This window comes from Bos taurus, chromosome 2 (assembly GCF_002263795.3).
Source record: "Bos taurus isolate L1 Dominette 01449 registration number 42190680 breed Hereford chromosome 2, ARS-UCD2.0, whole genome shotgun sequence".
NCBI lineage: Eukaryota > Metazoa > Chordata > Mammalia > Artiodactyla > Bovidae > Bos > Bos taurus.
In genome coordinates this window covers 122,332,999-122,346,034 of record NC_037329.1, presented here as the reverse complement: position 1 = coordinate 122,346,034, position 13,036 = coordinate 122,332,999, and the positions used below count along the sequence as shown (strand labels likewise).

Here is a 13,036-nt window from a genome sequence, read left to right as displayed (position 1 = left end):
GGAAAATATGCCTGAACTGATAGCCTCGGGGGAAGAATTATAATTAGTTGGGTGAAGGGAGGAAGGCAGAATGTTCCATCTAGAACAGCATGTGCAGAAGTCCTGTGGCAAATGCGAGGAAAATGAGTAAAAGGCACAAAGAGGCCGTTGTGGCCAGCACAGAGAGTGAAGGGGAGTGTGGTACAAGATGAAGCTGGAGGCGGGTAGAGGCCAGACTTTGTAGCTTTTACTTTAAGATTAATGGGCAATCACAGGGTTGTGTGTGTGTGTGTGTGTGTGTGTTTGCTGGGTGGAGGGGGTGGTGGCTTGGGGAAGGCAGCTTGATGCCTCAGGTTTAGTAGTATGAATAGATGCAGAAAGAGCACTTTGTTGAGAGTTGCTGGCAGTGAAGACTGGGGTATTGGTGGAACTGAGAGCCAGAGATTTCCTGGACTCCTTTGCACCTAAGATGAAAATTGAATTTAGAAGTGAGAGGAGGAGGGTGAAAGGTGTCCCGTTTTGCTGGTAAATAAAGCAGAGGCTTTTTGGTTTTGTGAGTTTCTGTAGTGAGAGCCATAACTTTATTATCATCGTAAAAACTGTTGTTTTGTGGGTTAGGAGTTGTTCCTGGGAAGTTCTACCAATACTTCTTATACCCGTTCCAGTGATTTTGTAGGTCACATAATACCTGGCAGTAAATCCCTTTCTGCTTAACCTAGTTAGAATGGGTTCTGGTATCTGCTGCACTCCATCAGGGTAGAGGTGCTGCTGGTTAGGTGAGTTATAAAGACAGAATTAAAGGGAAGTTAGGCTGTTGTTTGAATGATGGACTATGGAATCTAAGCTGGATAAGGAGGACTGAAGAAAAAGGAGAAGGCTGATAGATTGGAAGAAAATAGTGGCTTAGCAATAAAGATTCTGCCTGCCAATGTAGGAGATGCAGGTTCCATCCCTGGATTGGGAAGATCCCCTTGAAGGAGGAAATGGCAACCCACTTTGGACTGTATAGTCCATGGAGTTGCAAAGAGTCAGACACAACTGAGTGACTTTAACTTTCAGTATTCTTACTGGGATAATCCCATGGAAAGAGAAACCTGGTGGGCTGTAGTCCTTGGGGTTGCAGAGAGTTGAACACAACTGAGTATGCAGGCATGCATGCTTATGAGGTCAACAAACAGTATTCTCTGCTAGAGGACTTCCATTTATCACTAAAGGTCTACTCAGTTGTCACCATTTCAACTTTTAAACTTCCTTGTTTCCCCCAGGCCCTTCTTCTCTTTCTTGTTTTCTTAATAATTTGAACCTAATTACTTTTTTGAAGCACTGATCATACTGCATTGTAATTGTCACCATTATCCTTACATGACTAGGAAGTTTCTGAGGACAGAGATGGTGATGAAAAGGATGGTTTAGTAGCAAGTATGTGTGTCTCTTGGCACGGCCTAAGGTTTGTGTCTTTCAAGCTATGAATTTGGGGGCTTCCCTGGTGGTTCAGGTGGTAAAGAATCCACCTGCAATGCAGGAGACCTACGTTAGATCCCTGGGTCGGGAAGATTCCCTAAAGAAGGAAATGGCAACCCTCTCCAGTATTCTTGCACGGAGAATGCCATTGACAGAGAACCCTGGCAGGCTACAGTTTACAGGGGTCACAAAGAGTCAGATAGGACTGAGTGACTTATGCTAGCTATGAATTTTGGACAAGTTACTTCATTCCTTTAAAACAGAGAACCTACTTTGTCGAATTGTTATAAGGATTGAAAGGAGGTTTATGAAGTGCCTAACACAGAGCCTGACATATAAACATCAATGAAGGTGCTGAATTGATAAATTAACTAACAATTTAAAATCAAGTAAAATTAAGTACGTCAGTAATTCAGTTGACAGTTAAGCCTTTCTATGTGCTCCATACTGTGGTAAGCACTGACTATTTGAAGGATATGATGATGTGCAAGACAAGGGCATGCTTAGAAGAATTTCACAATCTAGAAAAAAAAAGAAAAAAAAATTAGTAAATAGGATTTGAATCCCATCTCCATCATTCATGGTTTTGTAATCTTGAGCCAGATCAGTAAGGCGACACATGAAATGAAGTTCCAAAGTGGCCATATAGTATCTTTCCAATTTAATATTCTATGAACTTCTTATTGCTTGAGAGATAGGAGAAGAGGATGTGGTTATTTTTTTCCCCAATTGCAGGCACATGGAAAAAAAGCCTGAAAAGTTAACAAAATTATGGAGGTACAGTACAAAAAACACTTTTTAATGAATCACTTGCAAGTTAAGTTGCTGACTGTTGCCCCATCACCCATGAATTAGTTTTCCTACAGACAAGGACATTCTATTGTATAACTATAATATAACTTCTAAAATCAGAAAATTCGCCTTATGTAAATACCTCTAACCCTCATGCCCTGCTCTTCCATCCTTGGGCACTGACTTCCCGTTGGATTACCCCAATGTGCAGACATACTCATCATCCTGCTTCTCCCTGCACTGGGTTGCTCTTCTTCGCAAATTTCCTCTTCACCCAGCATAGGCTCTAACTTCACTCTGGGCTACCGTTCCCCTGCTACACCTCCCATCCCCATTTCCATTCTCACACTGTATTTTTCTTGCTGCCCTTTGTTTTGGGAAGGAGGTGGCGAATAACTGGGTCCCTATTGCTTCCTTATTTATTATAGTTGTTTAAAGCAGTCAATGAAACAATTAAGGGAGATTTTCTGTCTTTAGAACTATTGCAAGGCAACTCCAAATGGTGTACCTCAATCCTTGTCAATTTAATAGCTCTTTTAAGTCCACAGATTTGGTCTTATTATCTATCTCAATGTTTTATAAACTTTTTAAAAGCAACAGAAATGTTTTTTTCCAAATGAAATGTTACATAAAAGCTTGATAGGTAAACCAGATCAAAGCAGAATATACTGTTAAAAGTAGGCCCCATCCTGTAAACCGCCCCCCACTCCCATAACACATCCCAAAGCTGGGAGGGCAATAGGAATCAGCAATAATCGAGTGTTTAGGACTTCCCTGGTAGTCCACTGATTAAGAATTTGCCTGTTGATGCAGGGAACATGGGTTCTATCCCTGGTCTGGGAACTTAAATTCCTGAATGCTGTGGGGCAGCTAAGCCTAGCACCCTAGAGCTGGTCTTCCACAATAGAAAAGCCACCACAGCGAGAAGCCTCTGCCACAGCTAAAGAAAGCCCGGACCCAGCAGGGATGACCCAGTCATAAATTAAATAAATAAAACATTTTTTTGTTTTTTAAAAAAAGATGATCAACATCTACTTAGTTACTGGGGCGAGGCTCCTTGCTTCCCAACTGCTGGGGTGGGACCTCTCCTAACTCTGATTTTTTTTTTGCTTGTGCTCCCTCATCTTCAGTATGGAGACTCTCTTTTGGTTGGTTGGCCTAGGCCCTACTTTTTTGAGGCCCCTAGATATCTCAGAACAGACTTTTTAAAGATGAACTTGAGTTATTGAGAAGCTTCTCGGTAACTACCATGCCTCCTTAGGTAGATTTTTCCCTAGGTATTTTATTATTTTTGATGCGATTGTAAAGGGAATTGTTTCCTTAATTTCTCTTTCTGATCCTTCATTGTTAGTGTATAGACATACAACAGATTTCTGTATATTAGTTTGTATTTATATTAATTTTGTATCTTTCAACTTTACCAGATTCATTGATGAGCTCTAGTAAGTTTTCTGGTAGTGTTTTCGGTATTTTCTATGTATAGTATCATGTCATCTGCAAACAGCGACAGGTCTACTTCTTTTCCAATTTGGATTCCTTTTGAATAACCATTATAAAACCCTAGGTTTCTGCAGAATATAATTTGAAAAAAATCTAAATGCCATTTTAAAAAATGGCAACCCTTTACAGTCTTGAAATTGTAAGCCTGTTACTGTTGTATAATAAGATTTCTCTCAAAAATGCATCCCAGTTTCTTGAAGAATTTCATAGGGTTTCTCAAGCTACTGTTCTAAAAAAGGAGCAAATAGGAGAGCTTTAAACTTAGCTGTTCATACTCTTATCACAGCAAAAATCTGTCAAAAATAACTTAAGATTGTATAGCTCTTTCTGTGACTTTTGTTTAGAGAAGAACAGTTGATAGAATAGGTTGTTTGAATTTAATTTAGATGTCCTAGCTGCTGATGCCTATATGGAGTCTGTACCTCAGTACTGCCCCAAGAGTTGAAGGGATAATTGAGGTGTCTTCATAGAGTCATTGGCCTCAGGTTAATAACTTTTGTTTTAGGATATGAGGTGAGGAAGCTGGGCAGAGGGAAGGGAAGGACTAGAGATGAGACTGCATAGCTTGGAAATTGGAAGAGGCAGGATCCAATCAGGCTGTGATGCTTAAATGTAAGCTGTTTATCAGCCATTTCTCAAGAACTGACAAATCAGTAATAAAACTCACCTCTGGCTGACCTAAACAAAAAAGGGCAAGTTTATTATAAAGGATATGAGTTGTCTTATGGAATTCAAGGACAGGCGTGTTCCTGGGTATTGGAATGTTTTAGAACTAGGGTTTGGAAGGCTGACAGAATATTCTTTCATTTTTAAGTGAGACCGTTCAGTTAATGGATGGTCATTGTAAATCAGGAAGAGTTTCCAAAAGAAGGACCTGAAGTAATCATCTGAAAGTATGGGGGTGTGCTCAGGGTTCAGGAGAAGACGAAGTACTTGCTTATGAAAACTCAAGGAAAATAGAGTTTCAGGTCTTAATCTATCAGTTCAGTTGCTCTGCTGCTGCTACTGCTAAGTCGCTTCAGTTGTGTCGGACTCTGTGCGACCCCATAGACGGCAGCCCACCAGGCTCTGCTGTCCCTGGGATTCTCCAGGCAAGAACACTGGAGTGGGTTGCCATTTCCTTCTCCATTGCGTGAAAGTGAAAGTGAAGTTGCTCAGTCTCGACCAACTCATAGCGACCCCATGGAATGCAGCCTACCAGGCTCCTCCATCTATGGGATTTTCTAGGCAAGAGTACTGGAGTGGCTTGCCATTGCCTTCTCCGGTTCAGTCGCTCAGTCGTGTCCAACTCTTTGCAACCCCGTGCACCGCAGCATGCCAGGCCTCCCTGTCCATCACCAACTCCTGGAGTCCACCCAAACCCATGTCCATTGAGTCAGTGATGCCATTCAACCATCCCATCATCCGTCGTCCCCTTCTCCTCCTGCCCTCAATCTTTCCCAGCATCAGGGTCTTTTCAGATGAGTCAGCTCTTCGCATCAGGTGGCCAAAGTATTGGAGTTTCAGCTTCAACATCAGTCCTACCAATGAACACCCAGGACTGATGTCCTTTAGTATGGACTGGTTGGATCTCCTTGCAGTCCAAGGGACTCTCAGGAGTCTTCTCCAACACCGCAGTTCTAAAGCATCAATTCTTTGGCACTCAGCTTTCTTTATAGTCCAACTCTCACATCCATACATGATCACTGGAAAAACCATAGCCTTGACTAGACGGACCTTTGTTGACAAAGTAACGTCTCTGCTTTTTAATATGCTGTCTAGGTTGATCATAACTTTCCTTGCAAGGAGTAAGCGTCTTTTAATTTCATGGCTGCCATCACCATCTGTAGTGATTTTGGAGCCCAGAAAAAGTCTGGCACTGTTTCCACTGTTTCCCCATCTATTTCCCATGAAGTGATGGGACCGGATGCCACGATCTTAGTTCTCTCAGTGTTGAGCTTTAAGCCAACTTTTTCACTTTCCTCTTTCACTTTCATCAAGAGGCTCTTTAGTTCTTCTTTGCTTTCTGCCATAAGGGTGATGTCATCTGCATAACTGAAGTTATTGATATTTCTCCCAGCAATCTTAATGTATAGGGAGTTACAAAGAATCAGACACTCTTATGAAGCCAACAAACAGTATTCTCTGCTAGAGGACTTCCATTTATTCTTAAAGTTCTACTCACTTGTCACCTTTTAAACTTTCAAATGTCCTTGTTTCCCCCAGGCTCTCTTCTCTTTGTTTTCTTAATGAGTAAGTGAGTGAAATTACTCAGTCGTGTCCAAGTCTTTGTGGCCTCTTTGTTTTCTTAATACTTTGAACCTAATCACTTTGTTTTTTTTTAAAGCACTGATCATACTGTATTGTGGGCTTCTTAGATGGTGCGAATGGTGAAGAACCTCCTCACCAATGCAGGAGACCTAAGAGACGCGAGTTCGATCCCTGGGTTGGGAATATCCCCAGGAGGAGGACATGGCAGTCCATTCTAGTATTCTTGCCTGGAGAATCCCATGGACAGAGGAGCCTGGTGGGCTATAGTCCATGGGGTCTCAGAGAGTCCGACTTACCATTGAAGCAACTTAGCACAGCACACGGCACAGCAGCGAATTATCCTGAAAGAGCCATGGTTAAGAGCCACTAGGTTGCTGGTTTCTTCTCTGTTTGAAACCAGAAAGCTGAGCAAGAGTACCTCTAAGGTCTCTTCCAACTTCAGAGTTCTGAGACTTGATACTCTGGCAGCATCAGTATCACCCGGGGAGCTTGTTAGAAATGCCCTTTCTTGGGCACCACCCTAGACCTACTGAATTGCAATCTGCGCTTTAACATGATTCATAAATAATTAAATAAGTTCAGTGCATCCAGCAATGGGATTATTATATAGGCATTTAAAAAAGATGTGTGTATTTGTGTATGAATTATTAAAATATAGAAGAAAATGGCTACTAATTAAGATTAATTAATGGTTTCATGATTCCATTAAAAAACCCACTTGTAGATATAAAAAGTCTGAAAGGATATAAATCAGGCAGAATTAAAGATGATTTTCTTTTCTTCATTATTAATGTGTTATATGAACTTTTAAAATGAGCATGCATGTTTTTAATTTCATTAGGGAAAAAAAGTAAGCTATACTCTCTTTTTGAAGTCATTTCAGTGCCTAGTGTCATTTTTAAAAGGGCTCTCCAGGTGGTACCGTGGTAAGGAATCTGCCTGTCAATGCAAGAGACACAGGTTTGATCCCTGGGTCGAGAAGATCCCTTGGAGTAAGAAATGGCAACCTGCTCCAGTATTCTTGCCTGGAAAATTCCATGGGCAAGGAGCCTGGTGGGCTACAGCCCATGAGGTCACAAAGAGTCGGACACAACTGAATGACTGAGCACAGCACAGCATCATTGTTAAAAGCATGGACTGTGATGTCAGGCAAAATTTAACTCCACCATTTTCTGGGTTTTTGACATAGACCTATTAAGTTGACCTCTGGAAGCCTTGGTTATCTTATTCATGTATATGATAATTAATTGAACCTACATCTTGAAAATTTTGAGGATTAAATGAGATATTGGATGTGCACAGAGCCTGAACATAGTAAGTGCTTGATAAACGTTAGCTCTTATTACTATTATTATTCCTTTTTTTTTACAGGTCCATTCATTGCTTCCCTCCCCCACCAAAAGCCTTCGCTTGGCAAAAGAATAGCAGTAATAACAATTAAAAAACAAAAAACAATAGGCTAATTGCCTTGGGTAAGTATCAAATTGAAAAGGAGTAAGATCAAGGTTTCCAAAACTCCTCATAATTACAGTGGACAAAAGAGGTTTGAATAAAAGTACATGGTGTTAACTCTAATGATATTATTCTGTAGGGAGAACGTGTAGATCAGCAACACTTTTTTGTTTATACGGATATGTCTCTAATTGTTGCTTGTTTTATTTCTTTGTGACAGAACACTTCAATTAGCTTTAGCAGAAGAGAAATGGAGGAACCATAGAGCATTAAGGATGAATTCAGGAAGACCGGAGACCATGGAGAACTTGCCTGCTCTCTATACTATTTTCCAAGGAGAGGTATATTCTTTTGTCTTTGAAATCCTACCATTTACATTAAGCATAAATTAAGGGTGAAAAGCTGCGGGGTTTGGAGCTCCTGAATACTTGAGAATGCCTTGAATGTTACAGTTTAAATGGGGAGTACTAGTAGAACATCTGACTCCCACATGTACCTCCTCTAAGCTCCAGACTTCTAACTGCAGACTTGACACATCTTCATTTGGATACCTCATAGCATCTCTGATTTAAGGGAATTTTTTTTTGGTCATGCTTCATGGCTTGTGGAATCTCCGTTCCTCAACTAGGGATTGAGCCTGGGCCACTGCAGTGAAAGCCTGGAATGCTAACCACTAGACTACTGGGAACTCCCTCTAATTTATGTTTTAAACTGAATTTTTTATGTTCTCAAGAAATCTGTTCTTTCATTTTTCCCATCTCAGCAAAAGCACCCATTATTCATTCAGGTACCCACGCTAGAAATTCAGGCAACATCCTTGATTTCTTTACTTGATTTGATCTTTTTTTCCCTCTCTCCCCAGTCTTTAGCAAGTCCTATCTTTCTACCTCCCAAATATGTCTTTGGTGTCTATACGGACACCTTATGGCACCCCATTAGTTTAAGTTTTCCATCTCTTCCTAGCCCTTCCTGGGTTCTCTACTTCTTTTGTACTTCCCTTCCAATCTGTTTTTCCACATTGTAACCAGAATAACGTTTTATTTATTTAGTTGGCCACAATGCACAGCTTACAGGATCATAATTCCCGGACAAGGGATTGAACCTGAGCCCTTGGGAGTGAAAGCCTAGAGTCCTAACCACTGGACCACCAGGAAATTGCCCAGAATGTCATTTTAAAAGCAGATTGGACCAAGCTGCTTTCTTGAAGCTCTTCTCGGTTTCTCATTACAGTTGAATATATCCAAATTTGTTTTTATGACCCTTAGCCAACTTGGCTTCTGCTTACTCTGGCAGTGTCGTTTTGTTCTACTCTATTCATTGTCTTGTTGTTGTTGTTGTTTAATCACTAAGTTGTATCAAACTTTTTTGTGACCCCATGGACTGCAGTCCCCTAGGCTCTTCTGTCCATGGGATTTGAAACTCGGATTCAATCCCTGGGTTGGGAATACCCTGGAGAAAGAAATGGCAACCCACTCCAGTATTCTTGCCTGGGAAATCCCATGGACAGAGGAGGCTGGCTGGCTACAGTCCATGGGTTGCAAAAGAGTCAAGACATAAATTCGTGACTAAAACAACAACAACTGTTTGTCTAGTCACTCTGGTCTCCTTATAGCTTCAAATATTCTTAAAGCCTGCTTCCTTCTCAGGACTTTTGTACATGCAGTTGTCTCTAACCATCCTGCTTTCTCACCAACTCCTCATTTTTTAGGTCTCAGCCCAAATGTCATCTCTTCAGAGATCTTTTTCCCACCATAAATAAATGGCTTGCCTTATATTTATTTTGTACTTGTGTAAAGTCTGTCTTCATCCAGTTCAGTTCAGTTGCTCAGTCGTGTCCGACTCTTTGCGACCCCATGAATCGCAGCACGCCAGGTCTCCCTGTCCATCACAACTCCCGGAGTCTATTCAAACTCGTGTCCATTGAGTCCGTGATGCCATCCAGCCATCTCATCTTCTGTCGTCCCCTTCTCCTCCTGCCTCCAATCCCTCCCAGCATCAGGGTCTTTTCCAATGAGTCAACTCTTTGCATGAGGTGGCCAAATTATTGGAGTTTCAGCTTTAGCATCAGTCCTTCCAATGAACACCCAGGACTGATCTCCTTTAGGATGGACTGGTTGGACCTCCTTGTAGTCCAAGGGACTCTCAAGAGTCTTTGCCAACACCACAGTTCAAAAGCATCAATTCTTCAGTGCTTAGCTTTCTTCACAGTCCAACTCTCACATCCATATAGGACCACTGGAAAAACCATAGCCTTGACTAGACGGACCTTTGTTGGCAAAGTAATGTCTCTGCATTTTAACATGCTGTCTAGGTTGGTCATAACTTTCCTTCCAAGGAGTAAGCGTCTTTTAATTTCATGGCTGCAGTCACCATCTGCAGTGATTTTGGAGCTCCCCCCAAAAATAAAGTCTGACACAGTTTCCACTGTTTCCCCATCTATTTCCCATGAAGTGATGGGACCAGATGCCATGATCTTAGTTTTCTGAATGTTGAGCTTTAAGCCAACTTTTTCACTGTCCTCTTTTACTTTCATCAAGAGGCTTTTGAGTTCCTCTTCATTTTCTGCCATAAGGGTGGTGTCATCTGCATATCTGAGGTTATTGATATTTCTCCCAGCAATCTTGATGCCAGCTTATGCTTCTTCCAGCCCAGCGTTTCTCGTGATGTACTCTGCATAGAAGTTAAATAAGCAGGGTGACAATATACAGCCGTGACGTACTCCTTTTCCTATTTGGAACCAGTCTGTTGTTCCATGTCCAGTTCTAACTGTTGCTTCCTGACCTGCATACAGATTTCTCAAGAGGCAGGTCAGGTCAGGTGGTCTGGTATTTCCATGTCTTTCAGAATTTTCCACAGTTTATTGTGATCTACACAATCAAAGGCTTTGGCATAGTCAATAAAGCAGAAATAGATGTTTTTCTGGAACTCTCTTGCTTTTTCCATGATCCAGCGGATGTTGGCAATTTGATCTCTGGTTCCTCTGCCTTTTCTAAAACCAGCTTGAACATCTGGAAGTTCACGGTTCACGTATTGCTAAAACCTGGCTTGGAGAATTTTTAGCATTACTTTCCTAGCGTGTGAGATGAGTGCAATTGTGCGGTAGTTTGAGCACTCTTTGGCATTGCCTTTCTTTGGGATTGGAATAAAAACTGACCTTTTCCAGTCCTGTGGCCACTGCTGAGTTTTCCAAATTTGCTGGCATATTGAGTGCAGCACTTTCACAGCATCATCTTTCAGGATTTGAAATAGCTCAACTGGAATTCCATCACCTCCACTGGCTTTGTTCATAGTGATGCTTTCTAAGGCCCACTTGACTTCACATTCCTTAGAGGATGCTAAGCTCCATGAAGTCAGGGCCCTGCTTGTTCTGTTCACTGTTGTGTAGTCTCAGGTAGGTGAGTAGAAAATGGAAGGTGCTCAATACACCTTGATGACTGAATGAATGATCAACCTTTGAGGGAGAAGGCATTGTATTTGTTTAGAGAGCAGAGGCTTTGGAACCATACAAAACCTGGATTCCAGTCCTACCTCTTTTACTTACTATGTAATCTTTGAGGTTGTCACTTAATTTCTTTGAGCCTCAGTTTTCTCATTTGTTAGATGGAGATAAAAACAACTTTCATAGGATTGTGATAGTTAAATAAACTATCATGTATGAAAACACAATGCCTGAGATACAGCGATTCATTAATGTTATCTCCCTTTTTATAAAGCAAACGAGATTGTTTTCAGTGTCTTATGAGTACCTATTTTAACTATGTCATTCTTATGGCATTCATACTTTCTTTATGATAGTTGACAAAAGTTTTACCACCTAATAATGTGAGGCCTTTGAAGACAGACTTTGTGACTATTGGTTGATTATAGATAAATGTGGTTCTAGACTTCTATTAAGTGGATTCCAACTTGTAATGTACAAGTCAAGGTAGAAAGGATGATAACATTCTGATAAATAGCAAGCAACTGCTCTTCAGAACCTCTGTCCTTTTTCTTTAGGGCATATGGTATCCCCAGATGTCAGTGAGATACTAGAGCTCAAAAAGAAGAAATTGTAGCTCAGGAGATAAAACTGATTTTTCTGATAATGAAGGCCTCACTTGTGAGGTATTGCACAAAAGGGAGAAGAGCTCTTTCTACAAACTGACTCAGATTTGTAATAAAGTGTCTTCTAACCTTAATCTTTTTATATGAGATGAGGCTTGAATTAGTGTAGGTTTTATATTTTATTGGTCAAGGATGAATGGGCTAGAGTAGTGTTCAGAAAGAACTTTATAGTTATAATACTAGAACTATAGTTCTAATATTTCAGGAACACATTTTGAAAAATGCCTAGAAGTGACTGGTATTAGAGAAAGAGCAATTTCATGATAAATTAAAAAGAAGAAACTTCAGAATATTTATCCAGCAAACATTTATTGAGTGCCTAATATTTATAAAGAAGTATTTCCATTAATGTAAATAACGGAGAAGGCAATGGCACCCCACTCCAGTACTCTTGCCTGGAAAATCTCATGGATGGAGGAGCCTGGTGGGCTGCAGTCCATGGGGTCACGAAGAGTCGGACACAACTGAGCGATTTCACTTTCACTTTTCACTTTCATGCCCTGGAGAAGGAAATGGCAACCCACTCCAGTGTTCTTGCCTTGAGAATCCCAGGGATGGTGGAACCTGGTGGGCTGCCGTCTGTGGGGTCGCACAGAGTCGGACACGACTGAAGCGACTTAGCAGCAGCAGAATTTACATTAAAATTCAAAAAAAATTTGTAAACCCGGTGTATGTCAGCACTTTCACACATTATGTGTCATTGACTTTCTTTGAAGAAATTGTTAATCCCATTTTATGGATAATGACACTTCTTAGAAGTTAAATAATTGCCCTGATGGTTAATAAATGGCAAGTTCTAAATCAAGTTCTCCAAATCTGCAGCTGGGTTTGTTCAGTTGTTCATCAATGTGTGGTGGAACCTAAAGGTCCATAAGAGAACTCTTGTTGAATTGGGTGGTATAGGAGGAAGGTAGATGGCAAACTTAGTTGTTCTTCCATCCTCTGTTTGTACCTCTATCATGACATTTATAGTCTATCTTGTACTATGGTTTCTTGTGTATATGTCTGTCTTCTCCACAAGAATGTGTATTACTGGAGAGCAGAGGCTATGTTTATCTCATGTATCTTGGTAACTAATTCAAATTTTTTAAAAAATAGGCTGAGCATCTCTTTTTTTTATGTTGTTTTTATTTCATAGTGCCTGATGTTGTATCTTGCATACAAGTGCTTGGTAAATAAATGTTTGCGTTAAATTTGAATCTAAGCATTTTAGGATCAGTTCCCTTTGAAGAAACTGGTGGTGTGCCCCATATTCTAGCGATTCTTTTAGCAGGCTCAGCATAGTTGGGGGGCCCATTGACAAGATTGCTGACAAGCTAATATTCATCCTTCTCTTGTCCTCTGAGAGGCATCTTGGTGCCAGAGTCCATTAAGCATAGTAGCGGATACAAGCATAGCAAAGAGATTTGGAATTTGGCTTAACCCAGCCATAACCAAAGAAATGCTGAAGCAAGATTGGTGTTGGTAAATTGAAAATAACATTGGACTAGAAGTCAGA

At 40.8% G+C, this 13,036-nt stretch overlaps 1 protein-coding gene across 4 annotated transcripts in view; it reads left to right on the top strand.

Annotated features, from left to right (window-relative positions):
• The window catches only part of ZCCHC17 (zinc finger CCHC-type containing 17), a 51,607-nt gene that overhangs the window by 908 nt on the left and 37,663 nt on the right, over window positions 1-13,036 (top strand). For 2 of the 4 annotated variants that reach the window (XM_024976586.2, NM_001034652.2), the window contains 2 exon segments: window positions 7,354-7,454; window positions 7,655-7,775. In XM_024976586.2, the coding sequence (XP_024832354.1) occupies window positions 7,710-7,775 (66 nt within the window). In that variant the 5' untranslated portion in view covers window positions 7,354-7,454; window positions 7,655-7,709. 4 annotated transcript variants of the gene reach the window in all.